This window comes from Emydura macquarii, unplaced genomic scaffold, assembly GCF_026122565.2.
Source record: "Emydura macquarii macquarii isolate MOO-44397 ecotype Brisbane River unplaced genomic scaffold, CSIRO-AGI_Emac_v2 contig_1043, whole genome shotgun sequence".
In the NCBI taxonomy this organism is placed as follows: domain Eukaryota; kingdom Metazoa; phylum Chordata; order Testudines; family Chelidae; genus Emydura; species Emydura macquarii.
Window position 1 is genome coordinate 1,843,332 of NW_027131180.1, and position 26,212 is coordinate 1,869,543.

At 40.4% G+C, this 26,212-nt stretch overlaps 1 protein-coding gene across 3 annotated transcripts in view; it reads right to left on the reverse strand.

Moving 5' to 3' along the window:
* Nucleotides 1–25,851, reverse strand: part of SMPX (small muscle protein X-linked) — a 48,692-nt gene extending 22,841 nt beyond the window's left edge. Inside the window, exons 1-5 of one of the 3 annotated variants that reach the window (XM_067545023.1) lie at nt 25,716–25,851; nt 22,527–22,586; nt 17,478–17,564; nt 12,223–12,376; nt 9,110–10,199 (exon numbers count right to left, since the gene is read on the reverse strand). In XM_067545023.1, coding sequence (XP_067401124.1) covers nt 12,236–12,376; nt 17,478–17,564; nt 22,527–22,565 — 267 coding nt within the window. In that variant the 5' untranslated portion in view covers nt 22,566–22,586; nt 25,716–25,851 and the 3' untranslated portion in view covers nt 9,110–10,199; nt 12,223–12,235. Of the gene's footprint in view, nt 1–9,109; nt 10,238–12,222; nt 12,377–17,477; nt 17,565–22,526; nt 22,587–25,715 lie in introns of those variants that run through there. The other 2 variants (XM_067545025.1, XM_067545024.1) reach the window with 2 other exon arrangements.
* Nucleotides 25,852–26,212: the final 361 nt, after the last annotated feature.

The window sequence follows — 26,212 nt, forward strand, 5'->3', positions numbered from 1 at the left end:
TTATGGGAAACAACCATGCCCAGCCTCAGTAAGGGGGTCAAGCCTAGGCAACATTGGGAAAATTCCACCAACCCCCCTCCAGCAACTCATTCTGGCCAACTGGTCTGATACATGGAAAATTTCCTCACAACTACAACTCCAGCTCCAGGATTATGGACAGGTACTTCTCCTGCCTTCCACCTCCAAGGGCCCTGATTGACTCTGGGGCCAGTAATAACTTCATGGACACTACCGGGGCTCAAGTACTTTGCCTACCCATACAGCCTAAGGCTGCCATTGATTTAGGTTAGACAGTGGAAGGATTATTACTTCCCTCTGGTGCTGTTAGTCAGAAAACTACAATTTTGGAGGTGGAGGTTAGGGAGCACCATGAGCTCCTCTGATTTAGCCTGATCCAGTCCCTGCACCTCCCTTTGATACTCAGAATCCCCTGGTTGGTGAAATATGACCCGCATATTTCCTGGCATCAGCACACCATAACATTTAATTCTGAGTTTTGCCAGGACAATTGCCTCTTGACTTCCAAGCTCAACCCACCAGAACCTCAGGTCAGATGCCATGTCCAAGCTTTGAAACAGGAAGAGATGCTTAGGCAACATAGTAGGCCTCTTTGCTACTAGGGTCAGCCATCATAATCCCCACAAAATACCAAGAGTTTTAAGTTGTATGCAAAAAACAAAACACGGACACACTACCCCCTCACCAGGAATATGAATGCTCAATCTATTTGCAGCCTGCGGCCAAGATTCTGTCTGGCTGAATACATTCTCTCTCAGTGCCTGATTTAGCCACTCTTAAGGACTGCATCCACAAGAATCTGGAGAAAGGTTTTACCCGAAGTTCCACTTCCCTGGCTGGGGCCCATCATCTTTGTGAAAAGAAAGACAGCTTCCTAAGACTGTGTGTGGATTTCTGTGCCCTAAATAAAGCCACAGTGCGGAATTGAAATCCGCTACCCCTGCTCCCAGAGCTCCTGGATTGGGTAAGAACAACCCAGATATTCACCAAGTTAGACCTCAGAGGGCATACAATCTAGGCAGAATCTAGTTGGGGATGAATGGAAAGCCACTTTTCACACTCAGTATGGCCAATTCAAATATCAGTGATGCCTTTTGGATTTATGCATCTACAACCTTTCAGCATCTAATTAATGATGTCTTATGAAATATGCTGGACCCGAATGTGGTCGCCTACTTAGACAACATCCTAATTTACTCTGAAGACCACCTATGTACAACCAGCATGTGTGCAAGGTCCTAGAAAGACTCCACCAACATGGGCTCTATGATAAACTGAAGAAATGCATCTTCAATCAGCCCACCATAGAAATCTTAGATTACATTCTGTCCATCAAGAAAGTCTGCATGGGTCCCTGAAAGCTGAAAGTGGTTCATGATTGGGCAACACAGTGAAGCATTCAAGAAATTCAGCACTTCATTGAGTTTGTAAATTTCTTTGGAACTACTTTATATGGAACCACTCCTGAATCCTGGTCCCCTCTAACCTCTCTGCTGCAAAAACACACAATGCTTTCTTGGATGCCAGAAGCCCAAGAAGTCTTTGATCATCTGAAGGTGGCGTTCACTTCCATGGCCATCCTTGTACATCCCAATCCAATAAATAAACAAGAAATAAGCTGTTCATCCAAGAAACCAACGCTTCCAATGTCCCCATTGGAATGGTGCTATCCCAGATACAGGGCCTTGACCCAGAAGTTCATCCCGGTGTATACTATTCCTTCAAGTTCACTCCTGCCAAGCATAACTGTGAAATTTTGAGCAAGGAGCTATTTGCCATCCAAGTGGTTTTTGAGACCACGAGGCATTATCTAAAAGGTGCCAGACACCCAGTTCAGGTGTTTACCAATTACAAATCTAGAATATCTGCATTCTGCTAAAACCTTAACCTAACAACAGCTATGCTGAGCTCTCTCTTTTTTTGTTTTCTAGGTTTGATTTCACTATCACCTACCGCCCTAGCTCCTGCAACAGTAAGCCAGGTGCCACACCCTGCAGAGGGGTGCCGGTTGCTCCTCTCCCTCTGGGTCAGAGGGAAGCCATGCTGCCTCACTCAATTGCCATCTGTTGGCAGGGGGGAATTAACCAAGAACCCATTAGTCATCCTTGGCTTTCCAACGAGGGTGGGTAGGCACCCCATCTGTAACCCCTGACTCTCAGGCAGTGCAGGGCAGGCAAGGTATGGCAAGGGAGCAATATACAGCCTCAGTCAGGGTGGGGCAAGCAAAGCGGTCCAGAGCCAGGCCCTCAGGCAGGGGTTTGAGTCCATCAGCAGCCTAAGGCTCAGGTGTGGGGTTGCTTCCAGCACAAGGGAGATGGCAGGGAGGGTAGGGGGACATGGGCCCACCTAACGCCACTGCATCCCAGCCCAGGGCCCTAACAGTGGGGGAGTGGTCCACGATTGGGTCCCAGAGGTAATATGGCTGCCCCTTCCCTGCAGGGCAGCGTGGCCCAGTGGCTAGAGGCAATATGGCTGCCTCTGGTTCTCAGGGCAGTATGGCCCAGTGGCTGGAGGTAATAAAGTCACCCACTTCTGTGGGATAATGTGGCCTATTGGCACATTGGGGAAGTGGGGTGCCACTTAGAAGTGTGTGGCACCCCAGGATTGGGGGGCTTGGGCCATCCCTCCTCCTGCAGGCCCCAGTCCAGACCTTGGCAGTGGCGGTGGTACTCACCAGTGAGCCAGCAAGGATCTTCCGCCCAATTCTCCCACCATAGCAGTTTAAGTCCCCTGGGCTACTTCCTCCCTTGTCTTCTGTGGTGATGATCCGCACTCCCCAGGGCCTCTGGGGTCCTCAGCCAGTGTAGCTCCTGGCAGCTTGGTCCCTTCTCTGTGTTCATCTGACAGCCTGGAAACCACCTGGGGCTCTGCAGGCCTTGGCTCTGGGTTTGGGGCCTGTCGTAGCTCCCGGAGAGAGCTGGCAGTCTGTATCCTCCCTCTTCAGCAGCCAGTCCTGACTGAACTATTTGGCTCCCTCTTGTACCCAGTTTCCAGCTGGAGCAAGCCCAACAGAGTCAAGGGGGTATGGCCTCCTTGGCCCACAGGGTAGAGCTAACCCTTGAAGAACCAGTGTGGGGCAAGTGTGCCCTGTCACAGAGACATATGTAAAGTGTTCAGTATAGTACATGACCCTCTGTACTGTCCTTGCATATGAGACTCTTTTTTGAGGACTCTTTTTTGAGCCTTAGACAAAGGAATACCTCCATCCTGATAGCTTGAAAAACGTGTCTCTCCCCTTTCCTGAGAGAACATTTCTAGTTCTAAAAATTTAATCACCTCTTCCTTCTGACAGTCCCTCCCTGTTCTCTCCCCCACACAAAAGAACATTCAAACCCATAGATGCATTGATCAATTGAACTGGCTACAGACCAACTCACAAAAGCAAGGGAATGTAGACATTCATATTTAAAGGACAATCAGTCCTTAATTCATCTCTGCATACCAGCAGAGTGTATGGTGTCCATGACTGGAAAACTCTAGGACTGACACAGAGTGGTGTGAACAACAGAGTGGTGGCAGCTGTAAATCTGCTTTCTTTGCTTCTGTGTATTTAAGCCTGACCATATATTTTTAAGGCTTTATATATTTATACTTTATTCCATTTCAATATACATTTGTGTTTGTTTAGTTTTAAATACAAGCACTACATCTCCAAAGGTTTAAAAATAATACTATCTATCTACTGTCGTGGGTTCCCCTCCATCAAGCTGGATCAGTATTACTATGGGAATGCTTTTTTGCTTCTTTCATGTTTCTTCAGCAAAAGCTCTTATACTCTCTGCCTGCCCCTAGTTTGTTTGCGTGTTTGTTTGGAATAGAAAGAGTGCAGATTGCACACTTCTTCCATAAGTGCACTTACTGACATGGCTATTGTTGGCTCCAGGAGTTCATTTGTGCATCATGAATGGCTCTGTGTGGTTGTGCTGAGCAAGTTAGAACAAGGGTTGCTCCAGGGAAACAAACATGAACAAAGACCCAAGAGAACTGAAAACTGAAGGATTAAATTTACTTTTTATCAACTGAATAACAGGGTTATCAAATCAAAGTAAATGTTACCAAAGGGCAGGAAAACTTCTGACTATGGGCTTCAATTCTGAGGCTTTTACTCTGTTTTTACTTGACTGTGCTTGTGATTAATTGCATTGATGGTCAGTAACAGATGTAGTTGCACCAATGCAATCCCTAACTGTAAACAAGGAAAGCCACAGTGTGTATTGGTTTGGCAGACCCCAGTTTTCAAGCAGAGGTTAGCTCAACTGGCTTTCGTTGTCTACAGTTGAGGTTTTCCCCAGAGTAGCTACAATATGCCAATGCCCAAATGTGGAACATAACGTGATAAAGGCTCAGAATGAGAGAGACCAAGAATTATTCAAGTAGAAAACTTTTAAAATGTTGTGGGATTCATTTCCTTAGTGTAATCAGTTTGGCCTTCAGCCCCAATTTCGTGAGTCTTTATTTATAATATTAATAATTATCAAGAAGAAAGGTGACAGGACACCCCATTTGTGTGGAACAATGGTAACCTTGGGACTATACCGAGTGACATCCCTCAGAATGATATACATGTGAGAACATGTGGCTGCACCAGATGCTGGTCACCAATGGCTGACTCAGGGCTAATCACAAGTACGGATGAGGCCTCAACACAGACAAACTGTCACTGAAACCAATAGGCATTTGCCTAACTACTGACTGAGAAAGGAGCAAGGATCTCCAGATTTGGCTCCATATGTCTAAAACGGTCCTATTTAAAGGCAATAGAATACATTCTTTATAAGTAGCCTCCCTTCAGACATGGCCCCTGAGACCTGTATGATATCAATAGAGTATCAAATTAGATGGCAAAAATTCCAAAGTTCATTTTAGAAAAAAGTAATGTAAATGGCTCCTGAACACAGGGCTGTGAAAATATAATTAGATAGTCTCCTATCAAATTACATGAGGAAAAAAATATAAAATGAAATGACGCAGGCACTAAGTCTATGAGATATAAATTAGCTTGATTGCCGTGATATTGCGAATCACTCTGTCAGTTTAATTGACTACAATTTATGTAGATTTGATAAAAAGTAGCTGAGCCATTAATAAGGGATTGAGTTGCATGTTGTGTGTTTGAGAGCACTTAGCCCTTTCTCTGATTAAAGGTACTTGCAATCTACTGTGCTGAAGACATTTTGAACTTTGTATAGTTAAGTATTTGTAGTATTTATTACAGGCTCATCACCATAGTGTCTGGCTGCACTGCTTAAATTGATGAGATAATTCCCCTATATAGGGGGATAATACCATAATATAATATCATTCATAGTTCTCTAACTATGTTCTGTTTGATACTCCCAAGAAAAATCATATACTATGTATTTTTCTCCTGCAGACCACATAATTTCTAATGACCCTAAGGCAACTGGATCCACATAAATGGGCCTTAAAGCCCATGCAAAGCTCCATTTAAGTCAATGAGCCTTTCTATAGGAATCAGGGTCTGTCCACACAGATCAGATTATAGAAATGGAGCCTTAGGTTTTAGGGATAGATGATCACATGTTCAGAAAGTTCTCCGGAGACTGCTTTCCAACTGTTTTTTTTTTTATTTTAACTGATGTAATTCCCATTCTTCGTATCACATAGGTAGAGAGGTAGGCAAGAGATGGAGCAATGACTGTGCCTCATCTTCCCACATACTCTAAGCAGCAGAACTGGCCAGAACTGTCAGGGAAGTAAGCTGTTCCACCAAAAGGGAGACCCTGCACACTGGTAGCTTCGACGCATCCTACCTTCCTGGGCTTCCTCTGTGGGATGCAACTTTGCACCACTTGCCGCTCAGCAATGACTAAACAGCAGCCTAATCCTTAGAAAGTTAGGCAAGAACAGCACTGGTGGAAACTTAGTTTTCAGTGTATGTTTTCAATATGTCTTACGACAAAGGCTCAGGGCACAGTATTATGTAGTACACTGTGATCGAAGGGAAACCAATTATTTAATAGCCCCAATTCACAAAAAAATTATATGGAAGTAGGGCATTGTCTGCTTCTGAACCAATTAGTTGCAACCTTCTCCCTGTTGATGTGAAAAATGCTGTTTCTCATTGTAGACTGAAATAAAAAGACATATTTATCTAACCACAGCACTTGTGTGAAAAACTTTTTGTTACTTAGAGTGTATTAGAACTTCTGAGTGGGGTAAACCTATCTGAGGCTGTAATGGAGAGTTACTTTATTCAGATAGGTGTGTGTATGCGTGCATACGTACTTGTTCACAATTGCAACTGCTGTGGAAATTAGCTCCTGAATATGAGAGGTGCTATAATGGGATACAATTTGTTTAAATATTAATTACAAGTACATGCTTCTTGTCACACTTTCTACAAAATGTGACAGTTCTTTGAATTATTCATCTTTGGATGTCTCATCTAATTATCAAAATTATCTGTTTAAAATAAAGACATTGTTGGTGAATGTAAAGAATAGTTTTGCACATTTCTGTTAAAGGAAAAACTAATGCAAATCTTTTCCAGTGTGGAGCAAAATGCTCTGTAATGTTTAAATGTTTGTTTTGAAGGATCAGTGCAATTAGTTTTCCTGGCCAAAATGGCAACACTCAGTTATTGCCTGTTTGATTGGCTCGTATACGTGTTCCTGTTCATCAGTAGGAAGGAATGTGTTCTCTCCCCCAGTCTACCTTGGGTAACTCTCATAAAATTTCTTAGGGTCTTTCACCTGTGCTGAGGGATATAAGCAGCCAAAGCCTCCTCAATCCTTTCTCTACCTCCATCCCTTCATTCAAGTGATAGGATGTCATTGGTGCAGTAGGAAAATTTTCCTTTATTTGCAACAGGGCCAAGAAGATAATGGTAGTGGCTCACAGTAGCATTTGATGGGTAATGGATGAGAGGGAATGGATGGTCCCAGCAGTGGCTCCTGGTGGCAGTCACAGTCTGTTCCAAGCCATTTACTCAGCTGCCTGGAGCTCACTGCCCTGTCTGGTCATGGGAAATAACATATGAAGATATTGTTCTCTAAAGAAAAAGATAGGGGGGGAATAATTGACTTAAAACCAGAGCAGCTGGGAATGAGGTTGGCAGTGTCGCTGACTCTCATGATTTTATCTCATGCTGTTTGGTGTTCTTCCTAAAGTGTCAGCTCTGGATACAAGCGATTACGTGGCAATCTCAGTTTTCATTTAAAAAAAAATCTTTCCTGGCCCACAGGATTGCAGTGAGAAGCCTGCAAATATATCCTGACTGTACACTAAAGGCTCAAAAACCAGAAAGCAAACAAAAATAACCCAAATAATTGACTATTATTATTAATAATCTCATGATTTTAAAACCAATGTCATGATTTTGGGAGGTCTGACATGCTTTTAGAACACTTGGGGTTGGCATTACTGAAAATAACCCACTTAGCAAAGGAAGAGGGATTGACCCTCTCTGAAGTTGACAAAAGAGAAACTAGGGGTAAAGAACGCAACTACCTCAGATAAACACTGGGCTAAACAGTGAATGAGTAGGGGGAGGTAGATAGGAAGTGACCAGATGGCAAGTATGTAAAACCGGGACTCTTTTTTGGGGGCAGGGGAGTATAGTTGCGTATATAAGACAAAGCCCCTACTATTGGGACGGTCCTGATTATATCGGAATGTCTGGTCACCCTAGTGGGAGGTCATGTTAAATTGGCTGCCAGAAACTCATCAAGCCAACAATTTTCCCTTAACACTCTGGATTCTCCTATCTGCCTCCTAGTTAAACAGGAGCACAGCTGCACTATCTTAATTTCCTTTGAATCTGTTAGTCATTACATCAAACTGTTACAAGCATCTCAGAGAGTGGGTGAGATCTGATACTAGTATCCTTTGATCAGCCTTTAGTTATATGCCCAGATAAAGGGAAACAGAGAGACTGAGGATATTAAATTATTGGCAAGGCTTGGGCTATGAATGTGCTCTTTTCCATCTTTAGCCAGGTTGAGGACCTCTCTTTGGAGGAGTGGGGTGAGAGAAGGCCTCTATTATGGTATCCAGTACTTTGCCATAATCCTAAGGATTCTCTCCCTTCAGGGCATCATAGGATAACCCTATAAGTACTATGGAAATATCCTGTGTTTTTTTCTGTATTAAGTAAGGAGATAGGCTATTAAGAGATACATGATATTGAATCCTTATATATGTAAGCTATATTATATTTATAAAACATGTTGCTATGTTATTTTATTTAAAGCTCACTAAAGAGTAAAACGTAAATCTTTCTCGGAAATCCTTATCAAATGCAATTTATTTTTCATATTTGCCTAGTACAAAAAATAAATCCTCCTTCTCCCCTACTCTGATATACAGGACTTAATAGCATATTGCACTATCCTCTAATGAGACAATCCTGCCCCCCCCTCACCCTTGGCTGCAGAGGGCCCTGCCTGCACTGCAATTACGGTAGGGCAGGAGAAAACCAGGGTTTCAGAGCCCCATGCCAGGGACCCCAACTCTGTGGGGACGCAATGCACTCCGGCGGTTTGTGTGTACAGAGCAGGTGAAGCTGCAGACAATCAGATCCACCAGTCTTAGATCCTGGGGGAAGGGAACAGGAAGCTGGATGTACAAAGTGTGTGGGAGGGCGGGAGGGAATGCAGATATGTAGATTATACCACAGCCTGGAGGTGGAAGTAACCAACATGCAGTGACTTTATTATTATTGTTTGTGTTAATACACAGAGTCCTGGAGGGAGCTTTCTCTAATCTCATCCCAGCTCTGAATGGACTCCTTCTCCCTGTGCCACAGCACCAGGCCCAGCTGTCCAGCCACAGTGAAGTGGATAGGTTTTCCCCGTAATCTGAAACTCCAGGGCTATGCTGACGGATCAACGTGAGCTGATACCATGTCAGAGTACAAGCAAGGTATAGAGTGCAAACCTTAGCAGGACACAGCGTGTTCAATAGAGAAGATGCCTAGGGATTGTATTGTATTATTATTATTATTTAGTGTGTATTATTGTGTTAGCTGTTTCCTCTTGTTCTACTTTAACATGGGGATAAAGGACGAGCTAACTGAAGAATGTATCTGAAACAATGACCAGGGAAAGAAAGAAAGAAGGAAACTCTCTCAAGCACAATGCAGTTTAAAGGCAATGTATGTTGGCTAATAGAAATGATATTTTTGCACATACACATGAGAGTGATTGGAAGGAAAGTTAATGTGAACATTTAACACCACAATAGGGAAATAAACATCTTTTATAAATAATTGATATCTACACATCAAAGAAAGACAGTCTTATAACTAAGGGGTATAAGAGTCCTATTACCCGAAGGCACTTATTTCTCTCAGGTGAAGCCACTGTTAGAGATGCTGTTCTGTTGACAGCCTTTTAGAGGCCAGACAGATTCCTAATATGTTATTGAAGAGGTAATCCTACAGTCACTGCAATACAAAGTTTAGGGCTGCTTAGAAGAACTTTCCATAGCGCTCCCTCCCCATGTGCTTAAAAATTGACTAAGGTTACATCTATACTGTAAAAATATCCAGCGGCAGTAAGTCTCAGAGCCCGGGTAAAATGTTTTGGGCTCACAAGGCTCATGCTTACAGAGCTAAAAATAGCAGTACAGACATTCCCACTCAGGCTGGAGCCCAGGCTCTGAGACCCACCCAGACTCTAGCCCAAGTGGGAACATTTACACGGCTACTTTTAGCCCCGTAGTGCAAGCCCTGCAAGCCTGAGTCATTCGACCAAGCTCTGAGACTTGCTGCCAGAGGGATTTTTTTGCTGCATAGATATACCCTAACTCATTTCTGTAAATTGACAGTAGACTCAATCCCAAACGTCAGGGTTTAAGACAATCTCTAACTATTAGAGATCAGGATGAGACCTATTATGAGGTGGGGGCAGATTATTCCACATCTCCCTACTGTGGAGTTCTTACATTTTCCTCTGAAGCACGGGCCATTGCCAGAGACAGGATCCTGGAGCAGGTGGACCTCACATCAGATCCAGTGTGGCCATTCCTTCTTTCCTGATAGTTCTACCGTTTAATGTAAACTGATTTGGGCTTCGACTGTTACATCTGAGAAAAGTTATTTGCTGCAGTTCTCAAAGGAAGCTGAACTCTGTCTTCACAGGCAGGTGAACGAGACGGTCTGTGCACAGGGATGACGATATAGAGAGGAAGGCTGTGGAGCAGGGCCACACCAAAGGCTGGAAAATAACAATGTTGATACATGAAGGCGAAACTCCTAAGGGTACAAAGGTCTGTCAGGTTAGCCTACCAATGAATCAAACAACACTTCAATGAGAGACAAGTCATTTGGTTGAACAGCCTCCTTAGGCCAAATTCTGGCTAAAAGCATGACTGGTCCCCAAGTGAGTTCATTTATAAACATGGCCAGAAGAAGGAGCTGGGCCTGCCACTCCAATGCCCTGAAAAGGAGATACTGCACCATGTGGTCTCCTCTCTGGCTACTCCCCACACCTGCAATTAGACTACAAATGCCCCTGTCACCCCTCCTCCAGTCACTGCCAACCCAAAGCGTAGGTTCCAATGGGAAAGAACTGGGCTCACTACCCTATACCTTGCTGCTTCAAGCTGGGTGATGCAACACCACAAAACCATCCCCACCTCCTAGTGGAAGCTCCCTGAGCTGGGAAATAAAAGCCCCTACAGAGCCAAAAGATCCCCTTCTGATGCATTCCTTAATCCCTTCATTTTTCCTCCGCTTCCTGACTTAAGCACCTCCATTCATGTCACTGTTCAAACCTGAGAAGCAATAAAAGTGTGAGAAGAAGGGCCAGAGGAAGAAGAGAATACAATTGAAATGCCAAGTTATTTTTCTGTATGATGATCTGACAGATTTAAAGATTTTATTTAGTTGGCTAGCCATTCATGTAGCAATGTATTTTCTTATATTGAACTTCAAGGCATGTGATAAGCATCATTGCCAGATCCTCAGTTGACTAATTATAAAACAACAATTTTCAAACACTAAGAATAACAGTCATCTGAAATTAAATCTGGGGTTGAATTTACGTCTGAATATCTCTTATAGCAGGAAGAAACTTTAAAGTTCTGCATTAAAAATTCAAATTTCTCTGGGCACTGCTTTAATATGATGACTATAATATTACATTTTACAGAAAGGTTAATTTCCTTTTCCCAGGTTTCCTGGGGAGAAAGCCTCTGTTGTTACTTGAAAATCACAGGAACGTTTTGCCATAGCAGGGCAAACACAATAAAGTATTGGACTTTCTTTTTGGGTAAATTGACACATTTATGTTGTACACAAAAACAAACAAACATTACAATGTGTTTTGGTCCAAATCACTTTGATTGCACATCATTTCCTTTAAGGCCCCTGATGCTCTTCAGTTCTGCAGTTACAGAATCATCTTGCATTATGTTTTATATGCCTTTGTTCTTCTTTTGTGAGACTAGGTAGAAGATTTCAGATGCCATTCTTTTATTTCACTTACAGCTCTGCCCTTTCTCCAGGATACAAAGGACTTGTTTCAATAGAAGTAATTGGCAAATGTACTGTTCTGGTTGATACTATGTGACACAAATCACTTTTTCTATTTTTAGCCAGGTTCAGTTGCGCCCCCTCTCTGTAGAACTGGACTCTCATTGTTACTGCCTGATGCACCTTTACAGATTCAGGCTTTTGAAGGGAGTTGGCCAATGCTTTTTTTAATAGAGATGGAATTTCATTGCTTTAGGACTCAAGTCCAAAAATAAACAGAATGTAAGACAATAGAGGGAGATTTAGAAAGACACGTTCAAAATCAGGTGAAAATAATTTTAAATCGATGTCATTAGGTTGATTAATTTTTCTTTTTAAAAAGCTTTGGTATTAATCAGACACTTAACTCCTAACTGTGTGTATGTGTCAGTGTGTGAATGCGTGTATATATATATATCTTGGAATCACAAAAATAAACTAAGTATAGATATTAAATTAAATGAAGTAATACTTCCTGACCTAGTTGTTCTGCATTATAATGAACTTCTTGGTAGATGCAGACTCTCAGATGCTCTGCTGCAAGATCTGAGTTTTAAATGCTGCAGAATTCCAGGGACCAAGAACTTCTAGAAATGAAGCAGAATTTCTCTTTCAAATTTAGGGCCTGTTCCACAGTCTATTGAAGTCAGTGGAAAGACTCCCATTGACTTTGGATCTGCCTGTAGTTCCTAAAGCCACAGCAAAGAAAAATCTCTTTTACTCACCTGTTCTTTTCTACTACTGGTCAGCTCTGGGAACAAATTTCAGTTCACTCTTTATATTCTGGATCTCTGATAAGTTGACAGCAGGGCCTGGAAGTTTCTTTGCTCCTGGGAGCTGCTTCTTCTCCTTCTCCTCCTCTGTAGAAGCAGGAACACTCTGTGCAAAGGGAAAATATTCACCTCACAGTAACAATAAAAATCTCTTGAGCATAAATGTAGGTCAGTTAATTGGGAAATGTGAAAAGGGTTTTTTCCTGCTAACTGTAATCATGAATGATGGAAACTGGACAGGTAACAGGGGAATTAACTTGGTTAGTAGATGCCTTGAAATACTAAATGTGCTTTGAAAAATAAGTTATTAAAGTGTGCTCGATGCACAAGGAGTGAGTAGCAATTTACTATGTTAAAGGAATAGTGGGAAGTGAATCTAGTGGAATGCCAGAGGCAGCCCAAAGGAATAAAGGTATCTTTTCTATTTCAAGAAAAAAGGGAAATGTCCATTTTTATGATCTTATATATTGTAAAGTTCCATAGCCATGAGCTAGCTGCTCAGAAACCTAATATTCTGCGCTGGTGATTTTAACCCTGTACGTCTCCTGAGTCCCTAAAGAGCAGAGTTGCGATGGTAGCTCATGGACACTAAGGGCCTGATCCAAAGCCTATTAAAGTCAATGGGAGTCTTTCCATTGACTTCAAAGGGCTTTGGATCAAACCCTACGGTAGAGATAGATTTTGAGATATTTGCGACACAACCCAGTGGGGATCTTTAAAATTAAGATCATGACCTGAGTTTGGAATCAAACCAGGAGCTAATGTAGGGTTCTGGAGTATTTGGGATGAAAGTGGGGTATGTTCTTGTCATCTGTGTTAGTTAAAAGATGGCCTACCACATGTTGTATTATCTGCAGCTTCTTCATGGTCTTCCACTGTCAACCCATATTTGTGGTACATTGCAGTGACTGAAGCTGGAGGTGATGAATCACTGTGGCTGGTCCACATATGACTGGAAGGGATGCTTTTCTGGCTTCTGAGACCATGTGGAGTAAAGCTTTTTCACACAAAGCTTTTTTTTTCCAGCAAAAAAGTGCACATTCGGTGACACCAAGTAACGTATTGAATACATGTTGATTTTTGCTGAATTTTTGTTTTTGAAAAAACTTTTTAAAAGTTCAGAAAAAAATCAAACCAGTCAGTTTTGAAATGTTCTAAATGAAATGTTTTGATTTTTCCAGTCTGAAACAATTTTTCTTTCAAAATGTCCTTTAATTTTATATTTAAAAATTCGGAACTATTTAGAAGTGCTCAAAATCACAATATACTGTGTATTATCTTGCGGTGACAACTGGTGGGTAGATGCCCTTAAAGGATGGTGAAGTCAAGGTTTTGGCCAAGTCTTCAGAATCTTTCCCTCTGCCCAATTACATCAGCTTTTCTTTCCTGGATTTAGGTTTCAGTCAAACTAATCTTAATCCAAGTATTAATATTGTTCAAGCATCAAGACAGCTGGTGACAGGTTCTCTCTGTGAGAAGGAGATGTCAAGCCAGGTGCCATCTGTGCACTGCTGTTACTGAAGACAGCCTAATTCTTCCCCTTTCCTCCCTGCATCTCTAATTCCTACTGTTTCTTTGATTCTAACACCAGAAGGGACTGTTTATTATTAATTAGTAGTAGTAGTTTAACATTTATACTGTGGCAGTGCCTAAAGTCCACAGGACATCTGACCTTGATTGACCTGATCTGTGGGTAGGTTGTTTTCCAGCAAAGAATTTAAGATTTTTCCAGCCTAGGTTCTATATAATTACCATGTGAATCAATTGTGGTTGGAGCTGAATGAATAGTTTTGCAGCAAATAATTTATTTTTCTGTTTTTACTCAAGGAATGTCCACTAGGGGACCATGTTTTCGTTAAATTAATTTATTAGGTGGATTTACTTGCCATTCTTTCTTTCTTTGTTTGTTTTGTTTGGTGAGATTCTTCTCTGTAGATTGACTTTGCTCTTGATATTTGACACCTGATATTTAAAATTCAAAAGTGGTTGGTTGTGATTGGTCCTGTAAGTCATACAGTATTATTTTTGTTCACTGATTGACTAAATGTAACTCAAGGAGGCAGAGTGAAGCTACTGTGGCTTCAATCTCCCAGGAAGAAGCAGCAAATAAAGAGGGAATTCTAGAAAAAATTTAACCTCTGTCTTTCTGAGCCACGAAGGCTTTTCATGAGTGTAGTGATGCTGAGGGGCCTACCCACGTGGTGGGCAGGTGGGCAAGCCTGGGTATGGCATAACCCATCCGCTAGAAGTGCAGGGACAGGACAAGAAGGGGAATAATAAAAGCAAGGCTCTGTAGCTCAGTCAGAGGAGAGCTGCTAGAGGAGAAGGACATCTCCGGCCCGCTGCTGGAGTAGAAGCCCCGCTGCACCAAGGGCTCTCTTGATCTACCGGAGCCGCTCAATAACCCTGACACCGAGGATTTACTGGGACTGTTACTGGCAATGAACCCCCGAGAGAGGCAGATGAGGACCCTTGAAGGCAGGTACCTTGTGAAGGGGGTGGAGGAAGGAGCCCAGGGATAGCCACTCACAGTCTGGCTGTGCTTGTGCCTGAACACCAGTCAGTGCGTTGTGGCTGGAGCCCCGCCGACTCAGTGGAGGAACGCTCCACCACTATTAGGGCCCTGGGCTGGGACATGGTGGAGTTGGGAGGGCCGGTGTCCCCCACCCCTCTTGTTACCACATTCCTGGGTTGGTAGCCTCACCCCAGCCTGTGAAGCCTCGCTGGTACTCAACCCCTTTGCCTATGAGCCATAGACTGCTTGCTTGCCCCACCCTACCTGTGGGCCAGGGGCTATAGACTGTTTACTGCCCCACCCTATCCAGGGGCCTGGGTCCATAGACTTCTGAAGGGACTGCCTGGTTACTGACCAGCCCCCTAAACGTTGGTTGTCCCACACTGCCGGAAGACCGGGCACATAGACTGACACGAGCCAACCTCCTGCCTTTGTCTCCAGAGACTCTCCTTATTGTGTGTAGCGAAGTGGCGTGGCCTTCCTCTGAGGCTGACGCTGAGGGTCAGTCCCAATCTGTTACAATGAGGCACCATCTCTACTATAAGTTTGATTGGCTTGATGAATTTATATTTAATTTTGTATTATCCAATTCACACAAAATAACATACATGTGCATGCATGCTCCTAGCTACAAAGGCTGTGGTCAGATGTTTGTCTGTCTTGTTTCATTGCCTAAGAGACAGGGTATTGGTGAAAGGTTTGTTCCAGTATTCCATTCCTGTTCAAATACATCATTTCTGATAGAAATATTTGTGCATGCTTACTGCAAATGTGCTTTCCATGAGAGCTAGCACTGTGCAGTGTCTCAGTGAGCTCACAGTCTGGAATTAAGGCAAATAGAATAAGCAAATTAATGGAGGAGGGGAAGGGAGGCGGCAGAAGGTCTCAGTAGTCATAGATGGTTACCAGACAATATTGTTTTCTTGCACTGTTTAATTGCCTGATAACTTGAATAAGCAGAAAAGAATAAGGGCCTGGATGAACTACAATTCCAGTACTATCTATAGAAAACCTGTTTATAAATTATTGCTGCCTAAATCAATTACAACACAGTTTTGTTTTGTAATGGTGTGTTGTAATTGATTTAAGCAGCAATCATTTTGGTCTTTGATACCGTGTAAGGTTTAGATGTGTTCTGGAAATGTTCCATTCTATAAATTATTTTTAAGGTTCCTTTTCAATCTCAGATGTGTAAAATTCATAACTCCATACTTCAGATTATCCCCCACTATGTGTGCAATGTGCACTGTGCAGATGAGATTACAACCTGGCCTCTAATTTTATCAAAGGAAATCTAAAGAGTCAATAAAATGATGACGATGATGATAAGATTATGCAAGCAAATATCTAGCTGAAGAGACAGTGTTCTTTTTTGAAATTCCCATGTCCTCCCACTCAATTTGCTTGAGTGCCCTTTTACTCAATTTTTTCACATACAAAACCTACAAGGATTTCAGGCCATTGAATGTGACACATATCTTCCTTGCCAAGTTCTCAAAATATAGTCGATAATGTTCAGAACTGTTACGAAACAGATAGATTTGCCTCTAATGGCCTTAAAGATAGAACCATGGATTGTATTGCAAAAGCTAAATAAACAGGAAAAACTGAAAAGATAAATCCACTGAGAACATTTATGTTCCTCAGCTACTACAAGGCCTAATTCAGCAGCCTTTACTCATGTGAATAGTCCCATTGGCTTGAGGAAGTAAAGGCTACAGGGATCAGAGCAGAAACTTTAATTCTGTAGTTCTTGTATCATATATAATATACACATAATTGAAGAGCAAAGCAATATTCAATCATCCAACTAAATCAAACAATGCTAGCCATTTATCTTACTTCTCAAATACTACCAGCCTTCATGCATGCTTTATTAGTTTCTTTTCAACATCTTTTGCGTTCCTTCAAAATTTAATTACTGAATAAGAAATATGTTTTAATTTCTTTTCAGGAGAGAAAAACATCTGTGTGTGTAAAGTCGCTTCATACATTTTCTTTACAAATGCCTTCTTCAAAAACAAGTTAGATCAGTTCCTCTCTCCCCTCAAAAATGACTTTATAAACAGAGCATCATTAGGGTGAATTATATAAAAGGATAATAACCTCTTCTGCTGTGATTAACAATGAAACTGATTAGAGGGGAGGAAAGCATTAACCTTGGGTAAGAAAACTGCATGTCTGAAGTGACTATAGTAGCTGGGAAAAAAGGCCGATAATTTGTCAAAAAATATTCTAAATATTCTCTATTAGGGATAGATCATCAGTGTCCCTGGAGTAGCCTAGGAAGTCACAATCCCCCTATCTGTCTCCCCATTACCCCAGGAAGGACTAAGCTATGCTAGGTCTATACACGGAGCAATATACACTCCCCAAATACTGGTTTGTTTTCCCATCAGTGCCTTCACCTGACACTCTAGATGCCATTCTCTTAACTAAGCATGACCAGGGTACTTGGTACTTGTTTATATCCTGGTACTTGTTTATAACACCATATATGTTTTGGCTTCAAAAAATAACACTAAGTATATCAACTGTACTCAATAGACAGTGGCTGATTTCCAGTGGGGATTGGTAGATGGATGCCTTATGTAGGATTGGCATTTTGTACTGTAGCCTAGATAAAGTGGCTTGCATAGCACATAAACTGTAGAGATTTTCCTGAATTAAGTTTAAATATTATTTTTCTCACCTCCTCCACTTCAGGCATAAATTCTTTTCTTTTGGGAGGGTGCCCTGCTCCAGGTCGAAATGCTCCCATTGGGATGTTGATATTAGCCTGTAAGAAGGAAACCAAGAGGGATTCACCACAGAAAAATATGTATAACAGCAATGAAATTACAGAAAAAGATGCAATTGCAAAAAATGGATCACTGTGGTTTCTCTGTGCGTTTAATATTTGTAGCAACTGCAATGTTTTTACAGAGTTGGTGCTGGAGTGGTGGCACTCAAATATTTTCATACTATGGGCCACAGCCCACTTATGAATATAGAGATCCTCTTGCTAGCCCTCTCCATCCAACTTCCAGCTCCTAATCCCACCCCTTGCCTGTGGCAACCATAGTAATTAGTCACATAAAAGTTTAATATTAAGATGGTACTAAAGGGACAAAATGGAATAAAAATAATGGAATAAATAATAAAATAATGAAATTTTAATGTAATGAGTATGGCAGGTTGGACAGTCTCCACACCCAGCATCTTTTAGAAGCTGTATTGCTTATTTCCTCCTCCATGCAGACAGAATTAATATATTTATCAGTAGTTAGCTCTTGGTATTGCAGCCACACTTTGTTTTAAGTTTTCTGGGTAACTTTGCAGTTTGGTTTTGTTCACTTATACATTTCCTACCCCTCCAGTTTTGGTGTTACGTACAAATTTGATTAAGGCCAGATTTATACCAATGGAATGCTATACAAAGATTCAGACAGTGCTTAAAGATGACTGGCTTTCAGTTTTTTAACTTAGTCAAAAAAAGCCTTTGGAAATCCTAAGAATCCTGGACTGGGCCACAGCTAGTAAGAAGGATATCTACTTGATGGCTGATGGATTTTTCACCGTGTGTCAGAAGCAGATCTACAAACTTCATGAAAGTTTTAGAGCAATGAAACAACAATAGTATTTATAGTAAAATGCATACTGTAGCGGGGATACAGTTTAATTAGCACAGTGAAGTAATTAGATCCTGTATCCCAAGTGCCTTTCTGGGTTCAAATAGATTGCACTGCTTAAGGAAGTTCGCTAATAGATTCAATTCTACTGTAAACAAACGCAATTGCAAAACCTACACTGGTTGCTATGAGAGCAAGTTCTATGTCTATCTAAGGTACTTCTAGAGTATGCCTATAATACAATTAAAAACCTGTGGCTGGCCTGTGCCAGCTGACTTGGGCTTGCATGGGTCAGGTTAAGGCACTGTTTAACTGTTATGTAGATGTTCGGGTACAGGCTGGAGCCCAGACCCTGCAAGGTGGGAGGGTCCCAGAGCTTCGGCTGTAGCCCCAGCCCAAATGGATACGTCGCAATTAAACAGCAACTTAGCCTGAGCTCCGTGAGTCTAAGTCAGCTGGCACAAGCCAGCCCTGAGTGTCTATTTACAATTTAAACATACTCATATAGCCCCCAATACCATTTCAGTATCTTCCAGTCTTTAATGTGTTTAACTTCACAGTACCCCTGTGAGGAAAACAAGTGCTCTTTGCCTCCATTCTCCATCCCTAAAATGGGGATCTGAGGTAAAGAAAGACTAAGTGACCGGCCTGAAGTCGCACAGGAAGTCTGTGGCAGAACAGGTAATTGAATCTAAGTGTCCCAAATTCCATGCTTTCTCCTCAACAATGGATCACCATTCCTTTCATGTGCTTTGGGAAGTATGTTGGCCTTAAACAGTTAGGCCTTCAATGAGTCAGTTTAACTTAACAGTGTTTGAATTGTCATTCATGGGCCAAATTCACTCCAATGGTACAGGGAATTGCCTGAGACCTGTGCCTTTGCACCCAAGGTATGGTTCATCTACGGAGAAGGGCAGGCAGAGTTTCTACTGCTTCCTCCTCTTGTGTGCTTTGCCAGTCAGTCAGTCAGGGCAGCTTAATGTTTAGTCAGCTGTTCCAAAGGAACTTCGCTAGTGGAGGCAGCCAAATTAGCACAACCCCCTAGCCACCCTAACCATGACTTTTCTATGGCCAGTGTTTTTTTCCTGTTGGAATCAATAGAGTTACTCTAGAGTTATGCCAGTGCAACTGTGTTCAGAGTCTGATCTCTTATCTATACAAGAGTTCAGACAGAAAGTTGCAGGCTAGTTTAAATGTGTCTTTAAAACAAAGAGTTTTGAAAAGAGGATGAAAAATAGATAAATATCTTGGCAGCCCTGAAGAAGAGCTCTGTGTCATTCAAAAGCTTGTCTCTCTCACCAACTGAAGCTGATCCAATAAAAGACATTACCTCAACCACCTTGTCTCGCTCATAGATAATATTACTCTCTGCCTATAAATGGACAGATAAAATGTATGATGTATCAGCTTGATTTACAGTGATCCGGGCTACTACGCAGAAGAACTGGACTTGTTTTTACAGTCATGTGATTCTCTAGCTGGGAGTGTTGCAGAGGCAGAATATATAGATCAAAGAGTGTGTGTGCCTTCTACTACCCTGCAACAACTCATAAGGCCAGTTTAGGAGTGTTAGTGGTGAGAGCTGAATGGAGTCATGGTCATCCCTATTCATCCAGAAGGATAGCTGAAAAAACTGTAGGGCCACTTGAATGTAATTGTGCTAAAATAAATTAAGAAAATAGGAAAGTTTTCAGAGCCCTGAACAGAACAGAGGACCTCCACTAAAACCCTAACCCAGAAAAGCACTTGACTGAGAGGAAAATCAAGAATAATAAATGTTGGCAAAATGTATTATCAACTAATATTATAGACAGCATTTCACACACAGATTATTGACAGCTTCTTCAGTTACATTCTTTCATGTCAGTGTATGGATATGGATCCTTAAATTTCCATATCTGTAGCGCAATATACACTGACATTTCCCTAGATATGGGTTCTATTGTGTCAGAATGTAGTAGTGAAAGCTCATAATCCATGAATCACTACAAGGTATAGTGTATATAAATCACTGACATCTTGTATCATGAATCTGAGATAGTTGCAAGAATAATAGGCATCAATTACAATGTAGGTTTTCTTACTGCAGCATTTTCCAACAGCATTCAGTAGAAATGTTGTACAAAACAGTTTGGGCAGTGGTTGCTTTTCTAACATTTGTAATTCAAGATTATTTCATAATTTTGACTTTCTTAAAGTATTAAATTTAGAGCTTTAGGGGCATGAGCTTTTTTTAAAAAAATACTATATGTTATTTGGAAGTTTAAAGTTTCAATTTAGAACTAGGAAAAAAATCTTAAAGTTGACAAAATACTGACTGCCCACCCATACCCATTAAGTAAAGAAACAAGCAAACCATTTTAATTCAAAATGTGTTTTAAAAAAGAAAGCTTGTTTACATATAACATATAAAGTGTAGTAGTTTATTAAAACTTAGATATAAATCCCCTAAACAGTGAATTAATAATGAAAATTATTTTGAAATCTGATATATAAAGGGTTAAATCCTGACACACACCCTTCCCCCCTCTCCCCCAAAGTCAATGCAAAATATCCATTAATTTCAAAGAGGCCAAGACTTCTCTCAAACTGTTGTGCCTTTTTTGTATAAAAAAAACTCAGTTCTGTTCAGCTAAATCACATTTTAAAATAATAATAATTTGAATTAACACATATAGTGCCTTGCCGCTTCAAAATGCTGCATAACCATTAGCTAATTAATTTTCACAATACCTCAGTGAATTAGGTAATTATAGTCATGGGAAAATTGAGGGGAGATCAGCCATGATAAATTCAATCTGGGGTTCTTATGCTATTTCAAGCTTTTATGAAACCTAGAACTATTAACATTCTGGGAAAATTTATTGCAAAACCATATTTAACAAGATTTGTAATAACATTGTACAAGTTAGTATTTGAGGAGGCACCTTGGCCTTTTGGCTAAAATCAACTGATTTAAGTACCTAGTGTACTTTTTTTCTATGTTAATATATGCTTAACCACTAAACCTTGCCTGTATTTTTACCACAGGCAATTGTCAGCTCATAGAATTTTTCTTTTTTTCTTCATTTGCAATATAACATCATTTCTGATGAACGTGGACTGACATGGCCAGGGTATTTATAATGTTTTATTCAACAATTTATGTGTTTTGTAATTTTAAATATTCTCTATTAAAAGTTGATATTGGTTGATAATATGATTTTAGTCTGGGAATGATAATCTGCATTTGCTGACAGCTACTCTTTGGGGCCTACCCAGCACACAGTCACTGGCCCCTGTGAACTGAGAGCCTAGAAATGTCAAGGATCATCTCTGGTTCCATTTAAAAAAAAAAAAAAAACACCCAACCAACAAAAAGATATAGCTCTTACTGTTTTAGGACCAGTTCCTGCTCACATTAAAATCAATGGGAGTTTTGCATTTGACTTCAGTGGGGGAAGAATTAAGGGGTTAGTTTCACCATATTTACCTGCTTCCCAGGGGTGTTGTGACAGTTCTGTAGTTAATGTTTGCAAAAGAATCTAAGAAATACAGTTAACCAGAATGAGCACATACCCCTCCCTGGCACAGTCTTGCACTTGATTACTCCACTTTATTTTGGTTTTTCCATAAAATGTCTTGCTCAATAACAATGTATTTAAAATTGAATACTAGAACTATGTATTTTGTTGTACAAAAGACTGAAGAGATGAAAACATGCAAACATGAATAGCTGTGCCATCTATCTAGCCCATACTTCTACCACAATGGTATTAATTCTAGAGAAACTCCAAGGATTTACAGAAATAGGATTTCTTTATGATGCTGATTGGCTGTATACATGGAAATTCTGTGGATTATCGTGTTGTGGTTAGCCAACTCATTAACAAACATTATTTACCATGTGATGAACTATTTTAAAAAAAATCTAATTTGTGAATCTTTTTTCTGTTCAGATCATCAGCAATTCCTCAGGTCAATATTTTTATGTGCTTTCAAGTCTACCAAGACTAAACTTTTACTCTTTTTAAAATAATCACTAGCTAATACTTTTGTGTTGTTCATTACAAACAAAATGCAGATTGTCAAGCAACTAATGTAGAGATTTATTATTTTTTTATATTAAAAATGTAAGTACTGTTTCTTACCTGAATGGATCTGACATTTGAAACTGGCTGTTTTGACATTCTTAAGAGAGAGCCTTATCCCTGCAAGCAAAATGAGAAACCATTACAGGCTCTGACATTCAAATAGCAGAGCTTGATAAACTAGAACTTAACCCATGCTGCTTCTTGACAGGCATCCATTTCATCAGCCCTTCTACTCTTTCTGTCTCAGTTTCAGAGTTGCTTAGATACTCCCTTCTAATACCTGAGTGAGTGAGAACACCTGAGCTTCCCTGGTTAATCTTTCATAGCCAGAAATGGTGATATCGCTTTCACATTAAAAAAATAGTGAGGGGGATCAGAAAGTCTGAAGATATTAAGGACTTCCTAGAATGAGCAAGTAGCAAAAGAAAGAAGTTTGGGACAAACAATGTAGTGTTACTTTTGCCTAATATTAGAAATAAGGGTTACTGAAGCCCTGAGCCTAAATCTCGTCCTTGCAAAGAAAAATGTAATCCTGGAGAATACACTTTTAGCAAATACAAATGTATCCATCCTCTGACTCCCAAAGCTTTAAAAATCTCTCAAATCCATTAGTGTATAGACTGGAAAAAAATAGACACTGTTAAATTATAAAGTCCTCCTTGGAAATCTTCAGGCCACAGAGGACCTTCCCTTCAAACACTTATGTTAAGTAGATTTATTAAGTTTTTGAGCAATAGCATAAGAAGGAATTAAGAATGGAGATAAACATGGAAATACTGATACTGACTTAATATACAAATTCACACCAGGCCAAGTCATAAAGTCCTTGCTCAGTCCTATTTACTCTGAAGCCAAGGAGATCAATAAAGACTGAGTAGAAAACAAGAATCATCAGTTTCACTCAAGCAGCCTCAATGGGTTGAATTTTGCCCTTGCTTTTTACTGTCTTTACTGAGGGCTAAGTCTTCATTTTGGGTAGGCCTGTGTAAGGATTTTGGGACCAAAACACCTCTTGTCCAAATTATAAATTGTACAGTTCCAGATGCTTTTTGCACAGTGATAATCTAAAACCAGAAACAGTTTAAACAACTTCAGTGTACATCGTGTTGTCTTTGTCTGTTAGACTGACTTTGGTGGTGAAATCTTGGTCCCACTGAAGTCAATGGCAAAACTCCCAGGATTTCTTTTTCTTTTTTTTAAGTTCCTACTGTGCATGAAAAGTAATCATTTTCTCAGATGACTGACACAGAGTGGTATTGATGCACAGTGTTGGTATTCAGTGATTGCATTTCAAGAATTATAAAAATCCACAAACTATTAGAAAGATCTGATCTATTATGTCTTATAATAGGGGAAAGCATAATTCATTTATGCTATGATCCTTTTCCGTTCTCTAATCACAATTAAAAATGAAAACAAAGGCAAAGGAAATTAACAGAAATATTAATTTAAAAATACAATGGGATTGCTTTAGAACCACAGCAGTAATGAAATTATAGTTAGGACTTCTAACACATGGTAGCGTACTCCCGCACCTCATGTGAAACAACTGATATATACTTCCATCAGCCTTTGGTCATACTTAAACATATATGGGTGAGGAATTAGATTAAATCTTTACTTAGAATTTCTTTCTTTAAATCAAGCCATCTTGATTTTTGTAATATGTTGTAAGTTCCTAAGAAGCCTGTGTTGAAACTGATTGCAATCAGATACTACTGGTTCCTAAACAGAGCTGTATGATACAACTGTGTAGGATTGCTTTTGGAGGAGGTGATTTTTTTCCTTCCAGTTCATGCTGCCCTCATTACTGCCAGAGAAATCAGGACAACAGCACACTGATGAGTAAAAATAGACAACCTTCTCTGGCTGCATTCCTTCCCCTCCTACCCTTCCCTCCAATCCACCTCTAGCACAACTACTGATCATCAAATGTATCGAAACAGAGCTTAAGTTACTACAATATCTTTATCTCTGGCACAAAAAGACTTCCATGGATTAATAAATATATATTTTTATAAACACTTTTATTTTGCCATGTATATTTGAGAGATATTCAACAAAATGCTATGTTACCCACATTCTGTTATTTCTAGCATTTTGAGCAGATTTGTGAACTCGAATAAATCACAGCTCACATTCACTATTAGCTAAGAATTTCAAACCCTGCTTGCTGGGCAAACATACAAAGCCTTGTTCTCAAGAGTCTCTTTGGCTTCCTCACACCTTACCTTTTACCTTTTATGGTCTGTATGCAAAGACAAACTTTGAAAGCAAGTTCTTTCTCTTATTGTGGTTTGGAGCTATTTAATGTATGTCTTCCAATGCAAACTCTTTTATTTTGTAGTAAAATCACTCATGAACAGGAATATTTGATAGGAAAGAATCAGTCAATATTCTGGAACAAGTTTAAAAAACAACGTTATCTTCTCTCCTTTAGCTAAAAATAATTCCTCAGAGGGGTGCAGAAAGATGTGCAGCTGTCTGGACTGACTGATTTCTTATTCAATTTGCTTTAAATACAGCTGAGATACACAAGGCACTATCATAATTTCCATCTTTCATAATCCCGCTGTATGTAAGCAGCAGGAGAAAACAACAACAACAACAAAAATCCCCAAAACACTGAATGTTGTCCTCTTACCTCTGCTGTACTCATGAAATCAAACACCATTTGGCCAGAAAGCTGCAGTGTGTTTTCTTATAAAAGACTTTGACAGGAACTACATCACTGTGAAACCTAACTGGTACTAAGGAGAAGGAGAAACCCCCACTTTGCCAGGCACAAACTTACTATACTCTGCAGGCAAATACAATAATAATAACGTAAAGTTTTCAATAACACAATTATCTCTGCTTTCACTACCGTAGGCTGCTGTGGTTACAGTGAAGAAAACTTACCTCTCTCCCACACCCACTCCCCCCCCCAGAACAATTTTTTACCAACTGTAACAAATTTTTGGAAAAATTTAAGCATATTTCTAGCACAGTATTCATGCTGCTGCATAGTTTTGCTCGTGATGTCACTAAGTATCAAAGCAGCTTTCTGTTTTAAATCGTTTAAGATCCCCCATAGATTATAAAGCAGTAGCAATAACAATCTGCACTAAACATATGAATATGCTGCATATGTTGTTAAAATAAACAGAGAACTATAATTGCTTCAGCCATTTCACAGTCTTTCAAGTTTGCAAATGACGCCTTCAGCTTAGTTTACTTATTTATTTATATAAGAAAAGTTCAAACCGTCAAGTGAGTATATACACTTCTTTTCGATGCTGAAAGAGACACCTTCTTCAGTCAGCAGAGATCTTGACTGTGAGCCTTTAAATGTGTCTGATATAGCTAGAGTGCTTTATGCCTGTATGGTACTGAAGCTGCTCAAGGCTGGAGTGGAACTCAGTTTAGAAGCTAAGTGTAAAAGAGAATTCCTGTCATAGCTTGCAGTTGTGTTTTTCTAAATATAGAGTTTGATACACCCTGTAACTTTGCTCCCTCTGAGACACTTGAACTCTTAAAAACAGGGTTCAAATGTCAAGCAAGAGCTGTTAATGAAACACAACTTTTTTGCTGTCACGCTCTCGTAGTTTTTCGGTGTTCACAGGAGGGACGCAGAGAATGGCAGAAGGCGTGCATATCCTTAAACTTTCCCTATTTTGTTTCAGGAAGTGCTTGCACAGTCTTATCTCTTTACCACTGTACCAAGCCAAGGATCAACCACAAACACATACGTTTTCAGTCAG